Source organism: Rhinatrema bivittatum, chromosome 8, assembly GCF_901001135.1.
Source record: "Rhinatrema bivittatum chromosome 8, aRhiBiv1.1, whole genome shotgun sequence".
NCBI classification, from domain to species: Eukaryota; Metazoa; Chordata; class Amphibia; order Gymnophiona; family Rhinatrematidae; genus Rhinatrema; species Rhinatrema bivittatum.
Window position 1 is genome coordinate 142,438,196 of NC_042622.1, and position 15,558 is coordinate 142,453,753.

At 49.0% G+C, this 15,558-nt stretch overlaps 1 protein-coding gene across 8 annotated transcripts in view; it reads left to right on the forward strand.

Moving 5' to 3' along the window:
* The window catches only part of PCNX3 (pecanex 3), a 214,271-nt gene that overhangs the window by 166,587 nt on the left and 32,126 nt on the right, over positions 1-15,558 (forward strand). For all 8 annotated transcript variants that reach the window (XM_029614747.1, XM_029614744.1, XM_029614741.1 and 5 more), the window contains one exon: positions 9,945-10,175. In XM_029614747.1, coding sequence (XP_029470607.1) covers positions 9,945-10,175 — 231 coding nt within the window. The remainder of the gene's footprint in view (positions 1-9,944; positions 10,176-15,558) is intronic.

Here is a 15,558-nt window from a genome sequence, read left to right on the forward strand (position 1 = left end):
CTACCGCAACTCCTTGTCTATTTTTGTCAAAAGAAACAAAGATTTTGGTGGATTTCCAATGGACCGCTGTGCGGTATGGATAAAAAGCTAACGCACGTTTACAGTCTAAGGTGTGTAAGACTCTCTCTCTCTCCCTGGTTAGAGTGAGGTCTTGGAAAGAAAGTAGGCAAGACGATTGATGTGAAAATCCGTTACCACTTTTGGTAGGAATTTGGGGTGAGTGCGAAAGACTACTCTGTCATGCAGGAACCTTGTGTAGGGTGAGTATGTGACGAGAGCTTGTAACTCACTGACCCTCCTAGCCGATGTAATAGCTACTAAGAAAAATACTTTCCATGTAAGAAATTTTTCATCACAGGAATGTAGAGGCTCGAACGGTGACCGCATGAGTCTCGTCAGTACTAAATTTAGGTCCTATTCAGTGGTCGAATGGGAGGCTTAAGGTGAAGTAAGCCTCTCATAAACCGACTTAAAAGGGGTTGCGCTGTTATTGGCGCATCCCCTATTCCCTTGTCTGGAGACCAGAATCCAAAAGGTGGCATAGGTAATCTAGTAAAGAAGTGGGGCAAGAGAAAGAGTCTATACTTTTTTGTGTGCACCACTTAGTAAATCTAGTCCACTTAAAGTGGTAAGATTTACGTGTGGAAGGCTTTTGTGAAGCTACGAGAACTTTAGAGACTTGTGTCGGGACTGAGATGAGTATTATATTTTGAATAGATTTGTGACTTTGACTGGATATTACAGCACTACTTTAGAACGTAATTTGCAGTTTTCAGCAAGTCCAAGAGATTGGTTTTATTCTAATGAAAAAAATGAACAAAAATTAATATAAATCAAATAAAGTAAAATGACCCTATACCATATGAGAGTCTGCTTTTTATACTGACTCAAGAGTAAGGGTCCCACAAGATCTAAAGGCTAGTTGTCATGATATAAACAAGATGCCAGGTTAACCATCGATTAGTTTTTTGTATTTACAAATAGAGGTTGACTGGAATTCACATTTGTGTTTTCCAGTCAACCTGGGTGGGTGTTGTGTGTGATTAATATCGTATTTCGTGCCCACATGGCAACTTTGGAAGGAGAATGGAAGAACATTTTGAGCTTTTCCGACTCGCAGATAGCGGCAGTGGTTACACAAGCGTCAATATTTGATCCAGGGGAGCAAAATGAGACTTGGGCTGATTTAACGACAGCTTCTAAGAAACTAGCCCGGGCAGGATTACATTAAGCCACCATGGTGGAATATATAAAACAACAAATGATACCACGTGGCTTAAGGATGCAGAAGGGCCCTTTGATGTTTCAGGAGGACCAAGTGTTTGTGTTCTGTTGGATAGCTATTTTGAACAAGTGCTCCCTGGACTTGATGGTCTTAATAGTTGAACGTATAGCTGTCTCAGTGAGTGAATATAATAAAGAAATTGAGGATATACGGACATACCTCCAGATAATAAATAGCATAGAGGTGGTGGAAGCCTCACAAAAACAGTTGGAAGAAAATATTACACAATTTAAGAATCAATTGAAGCAATTTAAAATACCAAAGTTCTGGAGGGATGAAAACGACTACAAGAATGACAGAGTGTATTTTTGGAAGGATAATAAGGAATCTGCTAAACGTCCGCACGTTACTTTTCAGGATTCTTCTGAAGAATCTAGTAGTAGTAGTAGTAGTAGTAGCAGCAGCAGCAGCAGCGAAGAAGACAAAACTAAACAGGTACAATCTTTTTTAGGTCCACTGCGAGACACGATCGGTCTCGTCTATTCAGGGGTTGAACATGAACACGACCCCCAGATTGGGAAGGTCCGTTGACAAGAGCTCAACAGCGGAACCAACAGAGGTATTGAAGATAGGTCAACTGTTGGAATCATCTTCAATAGTAAATTTATCACGAGTGGACTTGTCTGAGGCCACTATTACTGCATTGGAGAAAGGTCTTTCATACGTACCATTCAGCAAATGCAACCTGTTTCAAACGCGAGTTGATCTACATCACTTTTTTAAGCGTCTTCAATTAAAACTTTTCTTCGCTGAATTCTGAGATTGGAACTTTGGATAGCTCCATTTCCTAGCGTGTAGCAGATGGACTCAAAACAAGTGGGTATTGTGTGCTCGTGCTAGCAGTTGGAGACGGATCTGACGTCAGCACAGGTACATATACCCCCACAGGAAGTGTAGCAATTCAGTAATTTCCATCTCCAAAGCAGTTTGGAGCTACTCACGCTCGCTGACCGTGTTTCCAAATTCTAACGACTAAATTCTTAGAAGAAAACCTACTGAAGACGAGCCCCGCACTCCTGTGATGATACCAGTCGGTCCCTCACCCAGTTGAGTTTCCTGAGCTGACTTCCGTGGTCCCTCGGAGGTAGGAGCCTCGGTCCGGTGGCCGACTCGCAGCAGGGACCTAGCCCCCGAGAGAGAAGGGCTCGGGTGCGGCTTGGCCCCCGAGCGAGACGAGTTCAGGCGCGGCCTAGAGGCAACTGGTGCACTTCCTCGAGCGCGGCAGTGAAGGTACTCGCCCTATCCCCCCGCAGCCGGAGACCGCCCGGGTCACAGCCGGGAAGCGCCGAAGACAAGGTAAGGGGTACATCTTTACTGTGGTCTCCGAGGAAGTGTGGACTAACTGGGCCTGCCTACGGGGCAGCCCGCCAAGGAGGTCGCCTTTTTGCCTGCCTACTCGCCTTCGCTACCTAGCCGCACGTTGCTGTGCGCATGCGGAGATAGGCGCACGTCGCTAAGCGCACGCCGATAGCATAGGCGCCCGTTCATAGGCGCGCATTTATAGGCGCCCATTCATGAGACGCCGTTGAAAGGCGCCCGTTCATGAGACGCCAGTGATAGGCGCACATTCTAGGCGCACGTTCATAAAACGCCGTTGATAGGCGCACGTTCTAGGCGCACATTCATAAGACGCCGTTGATAGGCGCACGCTGATAAGGCGCACGTTATAGGCGCACGCTCATAAGACGCCATTGATAGGCGCACGTTATTGGCGCGCATTTCTAAAATGCTGTTGATAGGCGCACGTTATAGGCGCATGACCATAAGACGCCTGTTGGTAGGCGCACGTTCCTAAGATGCCCATTCATGGGCGCACGCGGCTAAGCGCAGGTTGATCAGCGCACACTCGTAAGATAAGCAAGACTAACCCAAGTGAGGGAAAGGGCCTTATCATTAGCAGGACCCACAATTTGGAACACAATGCCTCCAGAGATCAGATTACAAAGTGATCTCAAGGCATTTAAGAAAAGTTTAAAAACATGGCTTTTTAAACAGGCATTTTACAAGGAGACGGGAGAATAGAAATTATTCAGGAATAAGCAGATAAACACCGACACACAGTACTTATGACAATACAGTAGAGTAGTCTATGAACCCCACATCACAACTAGCATATTGATAACACTATGTATAATAAATTTACCCATAAAAGTACTTTCAGTACACTCGGTCATGACCCACTTCTCTAAAAATTATTTTGTCTAATAATATATTGTAACCGAACCTTTGACGGCACCTGTTAGAATGTACTATAGTACACTTTTACTTACATTAAATATGTGCCTACATGTAAACTGTTGCGATGGTATATAACTTAGCGACGGTATAGAAAAGATTTTAAATAAATAAATAAATAAGCACATATTAGTAGGCGATACATATTGCAAAGCGTATGGAGCATCAGAGAGCCCATACGTCCACAGAGCCGGCACCTCCAGAATCAGGCATAAGAGCTCTAAGCCTCTGCTCAGCATGCAACCTCAGAGCCACACAGAGCGAGGAAGCAGACTCACTATGTGCCCAATGTGAGGAGGCCATGGGAGTTCCGGGACAGGACCGGTTCCAGCCCAGCGGTTCCTCAGGGAACACTCCGGACTTAGCAGGCCACGGTGAGCAGCCAGGGAACCCGAGAGGCCTGGTGCCCCTAAGGTCAGATCCGGCTTCACTCTCCTGGGTGGAGTTATTCAAGGGGGATCCACGCCTTTGTCCAGATGCAGTCTGCTCCTCGAATGGGCTTTTCTGTTCCGGATGATCCGGCCCCTGGACCCTCGAGACCTAGGCACGGCCACTCGCCACCCAGAAGCCCCACGTATGGGGATTCGGATTGCTCCGAGGAAGATGAGGAGCCCCCCGAGGAGGGAGAACTGCCCTCGGAGATAGAACCATATCGGACCATGAGACGCTTCTTTCGGAAAGAGGATCTTCCAGGCCTGGTCTCACAATGCCTGTCAGAACTGGCTATTCCAGGCCAGGACACCCCGGGGGGCCCTAAAATGAACCCCCTGTTAGAGGGCCTGCGCCAAACGGCTCACCATTTTCCCCTCCTACAAGCAGCACAACAGCTCATTGATCTGGAATGGAATGCGCCGGAGGCCTCATTCAAAGGGGGTCGGCCCTTGTCAGGCATGTACCCTCTGGACCCGGCGTCCAAGGAGCTGCTGGCGTGCCCCAGGGTAGACGCCATAGTTAACGCAATCGTGAAGCGCACCACCATTCCGGTGGAGGGGGGAGTGGCCCTCAAGGATACACATGACCGGCGCATGGACACCATTCTGAAACAAGCCTTTGAGGTAGCAGCCATGTCCCTACGAATCGCGACCTGCTGCACCGTGGTGACGCGTTCCTGTTTATCACAAGCTAGAAGCAACACCCCGGGAGAAGACATGGAATCAGCTCTCACATTCCTCACTGACGCAGCCTCCGACTTCGTCCGTACGGCAGCCAAGGGAGTGTCATCCTCAGTGGCAGCCAGGAGGCAGCTTTGGCTACGTAATTGGGCGGCCGACTCTTCCTCCAAGACACGCCTCACCAGAATGCCCTTTAAGGGTTCCCTTCTGTTCGGCAGCGATCTCGAGAAATTGGCTAACAAATGGGGTGCCTCTCCATTACCCCGTCTACCAGAAGACAGGTCGAGGAGGAACCAGCGTTCGTTTTCTAGACCATCCAGAGGTCGAAACTCTCAGCGCTTCAACCCTTACAGGGCTCGCTATCAAGCACCTCGTTCTCAGGCCAGGAACCAGCCCTTTCGGGCTAAGCACAACAAGAGGAGAACCGACTCGGGTTCTTGTCCCGGCCGCAATCCACAATGACAATCAGCCGACCCATCCGGGGGTAGCAGCCATCGGGGGCAGGCTAACCCTCTTCTACCGCAGGTGGGTCGCGATTACTTCGGACCAGGGGGTCCTCGCCATCATCCGAGAAGGTTATTTGGATTTTCTTCGGCTCCCGCCCGACAAGTTTGTGGAATCTCCTTGTTCGCCTCTCAAGAGGACGGCACTAGAAGTGACCTTACAGAGGCTCCTGGCACTAAAAGCCATAATCCCAGTGCCTGCAGGGGAGATCAATTCTGGGCATTATTCCATTTATTTCATAGTACCCAAGAAGGAGGGCACTTTCGCATGGAAACTCTACGGTCTGTCAAGAATGCAGTACAGCCAGGGGAGTTTCTCACCTCCCTAGATCTGTCGGAAGCCTATTTGCATATCCCAATCCATCGGGACCACCAGCGCTATTTACGCTTCAAAGTCCTGAATCAGCACTTCCAGTTCCGAGCTTTACCCTTCGGGTTAGCCACCGTGCCGCGGATCTTTACCAAGGTCATAGTAGTAGTGGCGGTGGCACTCAGGAAGGAAGGAATTCTCGTCCATCCCTACCTGGACGATTGGCTGATCAGGGCAAAGTCACCGAAGGAGAGCCACCAGGCAACCAACAGAGTTATTGCTCTTCTGGAAAGCCTAGGATGGGTAGTAAACTTAAACAAGAGTTCCCTACAGCCGTCCCAGTCGCTGGAATACCTGGGGGTACACTTCGACACCCAGGAAGACAAGGTCAGCCTGACCTCCAAGAGGAGGTCGAAACTCCGGAATCATCTGCAGGCCCTGCTGAGCGCCACCCAGCCCACAGCTCGGGATTATCTACAGGTCCTCGGCCTCATGGCATCCACTCTGGAGGTGATACCATGGGCGCGGGGCTCATATGAGACCATTACAACGCGCCCTCCTATCCTGGTGGAGCCCACGATCACAGAACTACACCGTGCACCTACCTCTCCCAGCCAGAGTGTGGAATCAGCTACGGTGGTGGTTGCAGCCCGGCCACATGAGCCGGGGGTCGAGAATGTCCTCCCCAACCTGGACCCTGCTCACTACAGATGCCAGTCTGAACGGATGGGGAGCACACTGCGAAGAACTCACCGCTCAAGGGCGGGGGAACAGAGAAGAGTCAAGGTGGAACATCAACCGACTAGAGGCACGGGCAGTCAGGTTAGCGTGCCTGCGATTTGCCCACAGACTTCGCAACAGAGCGGTCAGAGTGATGTCAGACAACGCCACCACGGTGGCATACATCAACCGACAGGGTGGAACCAGAAGCCAACAGGTATCTCTAGAAATAGCCCCCCTGATGGCTTGGGCGGAAGCGAATCTCCAGGACATCTCCGCCGTTCACATCGCTGGGAAGGACAACACCACTGCAGACTTCCTCAGCAGAGAAAGCCTAAATCCAGGGGAATGGCAGCTGTCGCCCACAGCTTTCCAGATGATTGTGGATCAGTGGGGGACTCCGGGCATAGACCTATTAGCAGACAGGTCCAACGCTCAAGTACCCAGATATTTCAGCCGCAGGCGGGATCCGCTATCCCAGGGGATCGATGCCCTGGTACAGCCCTGGCCTCGGGGACTCCTGCTATATGCCTTTCCTCCGTGGCCCCTGCTGGGTGCCATTCTACACATGATTCAGCGACACAGAGGCCTAGTTCTTCTAGTGGCCCTGGACTGGCCAAGAAGACCCTGGTACGCAGACATGAGAAGACTACTGGCAGGGAATCCTCTATGCCTGCCTCCACACAGGGACCTGCTTCGGCAAGGTCCCATCCTCCACGAGGATCCAGCTCAATTCTCTCTTATGGTCTGGCCATTGAGAAGGCTAGATTGAAGAAAAGAGGATACTCGGAGCCGATAATAGATACACTCCTCCGAGCATGCAAGTTCTCCACATCACTGACATATATCAGGATCTGGAGGGTTTTTGAAGACTGGTGCGACTTTCACAGCACCAATTCACATACCGCTAAGATTCCTATCATTTTAGACTTCCTACAAGATGGACTTCAGAAGGGTCTATCCCTCATCTCCATCAAGGTTCAGGTAGCAGCGCTGTCTTGCTATGGTCCCAGGAGTGATGGCAACACCATTGCCAAACACCCAGACGTTTCACGTTTCCTGAAAGGAGTCAAACACATTCGCCCGCCACTGAAGTGGCCAGTGCCCGTGTGGAACCTCAACCTAGTGTTGGAATTTCTAGCGGGATCCGCCTTCAGGCCCCTTCGAGGCCTGTCTCTCCGTTTGTTAACCTTGGTGTTCTTGCTGGCTGTGTGTTCAGCACGCTGCATCTCAGAGCTACAAGCACTGTCCTGCCGTGATCCATTTCTCAGAATCACTCCAGAAGCTATCCATCTTCGCACGGTTCCTTCCTTCTTACCCAAAGTGGTCTCACACTTTCACCTCAACCAAACCATATCCTTGCCATCTACGGAAGGTTTGAAGAAGCCAGAAGAAGGTCGAATACTGCGTCATCTCGACATCGGCAGAATACTGGCCAGATACTTGGAAATGTCAGAAGCAGTACGAAAGACGGACCATCTGTTCGTCCTTCACAGCGGGAAGAAGCAAGGGGAAGCGGCCTCACGGCCAACCATCGCCCGCTGGATCAAAGAAGTTATCAAGGCAGCCTACGTTGAGGCGGGAAAACCACCGCCTCTACAGGTCAAGGCTCACTCTACCAGAGCGCAAGCGGCCTCTTGGGCAGAAACTAGGATGCTGTCGCCTGCAGACATATGTAAAGTGGCGACGTGGTCCTCCCTCCATACCTTCTCCAGATTCTACCGTCTGGACGTCCAGGCCAGGGAGGACACAGCATTTGCGAGGGCAATCCTATATGGTCCTCGGGCAGCCTCCCGCCCAGTCCGGGAGTAGCTTTTGTACATCCCACTTGTTTTGAGTCCATCTGCTACACGCTAGGAAATGTAGAGATTACTTACCTGATAATCTCCTTTTCCTTAGTGTATGCAGATGGACTCAGCATCCCACCCGGCTGCCGGTATACATGGGGATTCGCCGACTCACGGTAAGCCATGTTTTGCTTATATAGGGCTTCCACCCTGCCGGGTGTCGACGCATTCCGGTTGAGTACACTGGCGGTCTCCAGCTACCATCAATTGGTCAGGGTAATCCTGTTTATTTAATCGATCGGTCAGTCACACATATATCCATAAAGCTTTTGCAAGGAAGATTACTGAATTGCTACACTTCCTGTGGGGGTATATGTACCCGTGCTGACATCAGATCCGTCTCCAACTGCTAGCACGAGCACACAATACCCACTTGTTTTGGTCCATCTGCATACACTAAGGAAAAGGAGATTATCAGGTAAGTAATCTTTACATTATCACTCAACATTCTACGTGGGTGCCTCTGGGACCGGTCGATCCAGTTATTGCAACCTTTATTCAACTGGTTTTAAAAGATTTAACTCTCTTGGAAGATCAAAATAGGATGGATAATAAACATTCTTCTTCGGATTGGTCCTATGCTCAATATTGTGCCATGAAACAGTTATCAGAGAACCAGGAGGTAATATTAAAACCCGCGGATAAAGGTGGCGCAATTGTGATTCAAGATACTAAAGATTATGTGGCGGAGATCCAGTGTCAGTTGAGTGATCCAGAGTATTATCAGGTTATGATGGAAGATCCGACTGAGGATTTACAAGATCAGATTGCGGAGTTGGTTGAGGATGAGGATAGGCAGGATAAAAATATTTTTAAATAAATAAGTACAATCGCAGCATCATATCAATTAGGTGGTCGACTAATTTCTCAAGATCCTTGGTGCAGAGTTCATTAAGAGATTATACTATCTGAAATCACCAATTAAGTCACTGCCGACTCAATGGAATCTTAATTTAGTTTTTCACAACTAATGAAGCCACCTTCGAACCTTTAAAAACAACAGGTTCCGCAGAGTAAGTGAACTAGAACTAGTCTAGAAGCATTGGGAACCTATCTTGCATTAACTCAGATTTTTCAAAAGTTATGTTGAGAACTTATCCCAAATTTCTACCCAAAACCATATTCATCATCAGGAGAGCAATTGCTTCATATGTTAGATTGTAGGAGAGCTTTGTTCTATTTCAATAGAACAAAAATCTTAGTCTTCCCAGTTAATTTTGCTTTTGATATAAATAAGCAAGGATGTCAAGTCTTTTTTTTTTTTTTTTTTTGCTACCTGAATGCAGAAATTCCTTATTCGTAATCAGTTAAATCACATCAGATCAGGGCCACAGCAACTTCCATAGCCCAAATGAAACAAGCATCTTCACAGGACATTTGTAAATCTGTAACATGGTAGTATTTTCTATTCACTCCTTCACATAGCATTATTGCTTAGGTCAAGATTCCTGGAAAAACAGTCACTTGGGACAGTTGGTTCTTCAAAATTTATTCAGATAGCTTCAACTTCTTTTTCTGTTGGGTTGCATTTCTACCCACATACTTTTTAAATTTAATGCAACTCTTGAGCTTGAGAGCCCCCATATGTGTAGCTTTTTCTTTCACTTGTCCATGGAGAAAGCAAAGTTGCTTACCTGTAACAGATGTTCTCTGTGAACAACAGAACAAATAAGCCACACAATCTTGCCTGCCTCCCAGAAGTTGAAGCAGAGCTGTAAATTATTCAGGGTAGCTTACATAGCATCTGTAGTGCAGGAACTCATGCATGCTCTGAAACACGTCTTGGTCTTTTGGAGCTAGAAGAGAGCAATGTTTCCTGTGACAGTGCTATTGGATGATATCACCTCACTTGTGTGGCTGATTTTTGTTCTGCTGTCTACAGAGAACACCTGTTTACAGGTAAGCAACTTTGCTTTATTCTGCTTTCTTTAGGACCACTTCACGTCCCCAGATGAGTTTGAGGATCCAGCTGTGCTGTACGACGCCATCACTGCCAATGAGGACAGGCTAGTTATTTCTCATGAAGGTGACCCTGCCTGGCGCAGTGCCATCCTGGCCAACACACCCTCGCTGCTGGCCCTACGACACGTCATGGACGATGCCAGTGATGAATACAAGATTGTCATGTTGAACAGACGGTGCCTCAGCTTCCGTGTCATCAAGGTAAGGAGGCTGCCATCATGCCAGGGGAACCACTACATCATCAGGCTTGCCGTGAGACAGCCCCTCCTTGTGATATCATCATTATAAAACATCTGGGATCTTGGTTGTCTGGCATGTATGGTATTTTGTGAATGTAGTTTTACATTGTGGTGAGCTGAGGGAAGACAATCTAAGTAGTTGTAAAATTTAATTTGCTTTACCTTCCACTTCCTGTTCTCTTGGGGAAAGGCTGCCCAAGGGATGTTGTAACAGGCCAAGAGGCTTTAACCACTTAAATAAACCCATTAAAGTAAACTACTTATAGTCTTGCATATAATGGAGACTGTGGGGATGGAGGGAGGAAAAGGGGCTAGAGTCCTCTAATCTGAGTGAAGAATGAATATTTTTGCAAGTCTGCTAAAATCAATTCCTCCTCATCCTCAAGAAAGAGACCTGAGTATAAGCCTGGACTCAGTCTCTGTGTGTTGGAGTCTAACTGTGTAATAATACCTTTAATCTCTTAATGAAACCAGCTTCAAAGCCTTGACTGCAGGGGGGCTAGAGTAAGGCACAAAGGGAGGCTCCTCAGCATTGGGAGAAAAAGGGGTAAAGCCAGATAACAAGTACAGAAAATAGGGCTGAGATTAGAAGGAACCTGGGAGCTTCGTTCTATGTTTACAAGTGCCTCAGCTGCTCCTTTCTGGCTAATTCTCCCAAAAATGAACAGGAAGCATGTATGTGGTTTCACCCTTCCTCTCTTATTGTCTTCCCCCCCCCCCCCCCCACTATCTCAGAGGTGTAAGTATAACATGCACAGTCTCACCCTCCCTCTGTCTCTCCTTTCCTCCCTATCATCTCACCCCCATCCCAGTTGCACAAGAAGTACATTCATGGTCTTATCCCACCTCTCTAGTTGTCTGCCCCATCCCCCCCTCACCCTAGTGAATAGGGATTCTCCAAAAACCAACTGGATATATCATTCATACAAGTGGATGACATCATATGATGGCACTAACACACAGTCTCATAGTTCTGTAAAAACATTTCTTCCAGGACAAGCTGGATGGTAGTCCTCACATGTGGATGACGTCATCAGATGGAGCCCTGTCTCGGGAAACTTCTGTCAAAGTTTCTAGAACTTTTGACTGACACACTGAGCATGCCCAGCATGCCATAATCCCTGTAGTCACAGGGGTCTCCCTTTAGTCTCTTTTTTTCCGCTTCAGTTTGCCTTGCGGTTAGGAGCTCTGTGAGACTTTTCTCACCCCTTTTCCTCACGGAAAACCTTGAAGTTATCTTCAGAAAAAAGTTCCCTCATAGGGGTCTCCCATCACGACACCGTTTCTTGACGCTCAGTGAGTAATTTTCCACTGTCTCCGGTGGGTTCCTGCTACCTTGTCATCGGTTCCAGCAGGCCACCGACTGTTTCGCGGCCCTTTTTTTCGCTATGGCAACAGGTTTCCGAAAATGTCCAGAGTGCCCCCCCACGATGTCCATTACTGACCCGCATGATGTTTGTGTGCTGTGCCTCGGCCCATCACACGATGTCCATCGTGAGGTGATCTGCTACCCCCATGAGGTGTGTCTCCTCTGCCTGGGGTCATTGTACAACATCCAGTGTTGCTGCTTGTGTGCCCAGAATGAACCCAAGGGTCGTCACGCTCGACTCGATAAGATGGAGAAACTCTTTGGGTCAGGGAAGTCCGAGGCATCGGCGGCATTTGCATCGATGGACCTGAGAGCCGCACCAATGGACATCGAGGCATTGGCGGTGCCGTCAGTTCTGTCAACAACGTCGGCAGATGGGGCAATGAACACTGGCCCCTGTTGGTCTCTTCCAAGTCGAGGACATCTGGTTCATTGTCATCGACCTCTGCACCGGGGAAAGACTGGGCTGAGCACCAAGGGAAGCCAAGGAAGCATAGACACCGGTCACGCACGGTGCTGGGGTCGGGAAGACACTGGCTCATGTCGAGATGCCCCCAAAGTGACCCCGCAGCGAAGAGTTCCTATCCTCCATCGATGTCGGGGATCCGCAACAGTCTCCACTGGTCCTGATGCCAGTCGATGATCCGCCTCCGGGATCAAAGAATGGTTTGGCCACCCCTCCTGCCTCCCAGTCGGTTTTGGCATCAGTAACTTTCGAGGAGGAGCTAGAGCGCAAGATCTAGGTGGCAGTGCAGCGGGCGTTGCAGGGCATCAAACCGGCAGCACCAACAGTGCCAGTACTTGCCCTGCTGGAATTGCTGCTTGAACGGCTCAATGTGCTTATCGGTGTGTTGCCGACTCAGTTAGTACCGGTTCCTGGAAGGCCATCAATGCCCGGCGGGGCACCGATACTTTCCCCAACCAATATTGTGCTCATAGCTGGTTCAGAGGAGGAAGAAGCTCCATCGAGACCGGCAGGGACACTGAGACCTGCAGCCCCCATCCAGTTTTGCCAGGGCCGGCACCAGTGCCACTGGTGCCCGTGCCTCTGGATGAAGGCCGAGCACCCAGGGGCCCCATCCCTTGTGGACTATAATGAGGACAAGGCCCTGTATGACCCCTGGGGGGGCAACACTATGGAATCCTCCTCCAAGGACTCGGAAGGTCTCCCTTCAGTACTCTGAGGGTCTCCCTTTTCAATTAATGATGGAGGAGGATGCCATACATAAGAAATTGGAAATCCTCCAGTTCATGGAGGCTCCTAAAGAGATTGTGGCAGTCCCGGTGCACGAGATCTTTAGGGAGTTGCTGAGGATCTATGAGCCCCCTCCTCACAAATATCTCTTGTCAACAGGAAGGCGAATGGGGCTTACCTCATCCTCCAGGCTACCAGATTCAAGAAGCGTCAGCTGTCACCCCAGTTGGTAGTTGTCAAATCCGCTCTCAAGAAGGCCAAGTGCTGTCGGACCCACGCCGCTGCACCCCTGGGCAAAGATCATAGACCAGTGGCTGCTCTTTGGAAGAAAGTGTTCCAAGGGGCCATGCTTATTGCCTGGATTGCCTCTACGTGAACCAGTACTCTCACAACATCTGGAAGCAGGTGCAAGAGGCAGCTGAGCGACTGCCTCAATGGCAGCAAGTACCCTTATCACTGGTGCGTCAGGGCCTGGAGTGTGGGAAAACACGAGGTTCGTTCAACCTACGATATTTTTGAGATGGCAGCAAAAGTCTCTGCAGTAGGAATTGGTGCCCTCAGAATGGCATGGCTACGTGCCTCAGATCTCCGACTGGAGGTACAGGAAAGACTCACTGACCTGCCATGCACAGGAGAGAATCTCTTCGGAGATAAAGTGAGGGACGCGGTGGCCCAATCACGAGATCACCATAAGACACTTCAACAATTCTCCTCCAGCACTTTAGACCTGCCCTCCTCAGCCAGGAGGTCCGCAATGCAGGGTCAAAGGAAGTTTTTCTACCATCAGAGGAAGTACTTGCTCCTGTTCACAGAGGGTGAGTGAGCTCATGTGGCTGTCCCAGGCAACAGAGAGCTCCCAAGTCCCAACCAAATTCTGGGATGGGGTTTTGACTGGATCGTAGGGCCTGTACCCGAGATGCTGGAACGCCTGGTCGGGGACAGGCTATTGTTCTTTGCGGATTGGTGCCCCAGCATAACCGGACCAGTGGGTTTTGCCCATTGTCCGTCAAGGGTACAAATTAAACCTATTGATTGTCCCTCCAAATTGCCCCCCCCCCCTACTCATTTTGGGGGCCAATAGTGCATCAGGAGGCACTACTTCGGGAGCTCTTTGCCCTCTTAACGGCCACAGCAGTCGAGCCTGTCCCACCAGGGCAAAGAGGGCAGGGATTCTACTCCCGGTACTTCCGGATTCCAAAGAGAACAGGGGGACTCTGTCCCATCCTAGACCTTAAGGGCCTTGAACAGATTTCTCAATAAACAAAAGTTCAAGATGGTTTCCCTGGGCACCCCGATTCCCCTCCTGCTGCAAAAAGGGGACTGGCTATGCTCCCTCGACTTAAAGTACACATACTCTCACATCGAGATCTTCCCGTCTCGCAGGAAGTATCTCAGATTTGTGATGGGAAAACAGCATTTCCAGTATAGAGTGTTGCCGTTCGGGCTAGCATTGGCCCCACATGTCTTAATAAAATGTCTGGCCGTGGTGGGGGCGCACCTCCGCAGACTGGGAGTGCATATTTTCCCGTACTTGGACGATTGGCTAGTCAAGAGCACCTCTCAGATAGGGGGAGTCACTAGGGTTCGTATTCAACTACCCAAAGTCCCATCTCATCCCGTCACCCTCGATTGGACTTCTTAGGAACTCTGCTAAACATGGCTCAGGCAAAAGCCTTCCTGCAGCGGCTTTGGCTCACCTCCAGCGAGCTGGAATTTGCATATTTTCCTAACTGGATGACTGGCTCATAGTTTCTCCAAACCAGAAAGCTTTACAAGCAGACCTTCAAAGCACAGTACAATGCCTGGAGGAGTTGGACTTGCTAATAAATTACGAAAAGTCAATTCAAAACCCAACAAACGTCTTGCAGTATATAGGAGCAAAAATAGACAGCATCTGGTATGCCTATCTAGTTCAATTATCAATACAACCTCAAAGACTCCTAGAGGGTTACCCAAACCTTCTGACACAGGAGGAGGAAACCCTGCTACATCTGCTCCACTTCTTTCTGCACTTCACAGAATGGATGTTGAGTGCAAAGGCTTAGCACCATTACTGTTGCCACCACCTATACAAGACATCCTGCTTTCCTCCAGGAATCGATTCATAGGAACTATTGTTTCAAATGAAAACACTACTCCGATTGGTGTACAACACACTCTCTTGACCCTTTCACTTGCCCTCCAAAACAGTAACTCAACTACTTGTACCATCTTTACCGGAGAGGTCTAAAGACATCTTTGGTCAGAGTTCATCTGAGCACTATCACAGCGTATCATTCGTAAGAGAAGGGGCTTTCCATTTCATTACACTGCTCATGTCAATATTCATGAAGGGACTTCTTCAAATACACCCTCCTGTTCGAAAACCTCCTGTTCCTTGGGATATTAATATTCTCTGCGCCCTTTGAACCACTAGAGACATCCCTGCTAAAGTTCCTAACATGGCAAGTCTTATTCTTGGTAGCCATCACTTCCGTACGATGAGTGAGTGAGCTTCAAACCTTGGTAAATGCAACACCTTACAGCTTTTCCATGACAAAATGGTTCTCCGACCACATCCAAATTTCCTCCCAAAGGTGGGTCTTCATCTTTTATATAAATGAGTCAATTGCACTTCCAACTTTCTTCCCCAAGCCACAGGAAAAGACCTTGCATATATTGGATTGTAAACTGGCCTTCCCTGTAGTATCCGGATCAGTCCAGACTCCTGGGTTTTGCCCCCCCTCTAGCAGAGGGAGACAGAGAAGTTTTCAAAACAAAACTCTGCCTTATATAGGATGG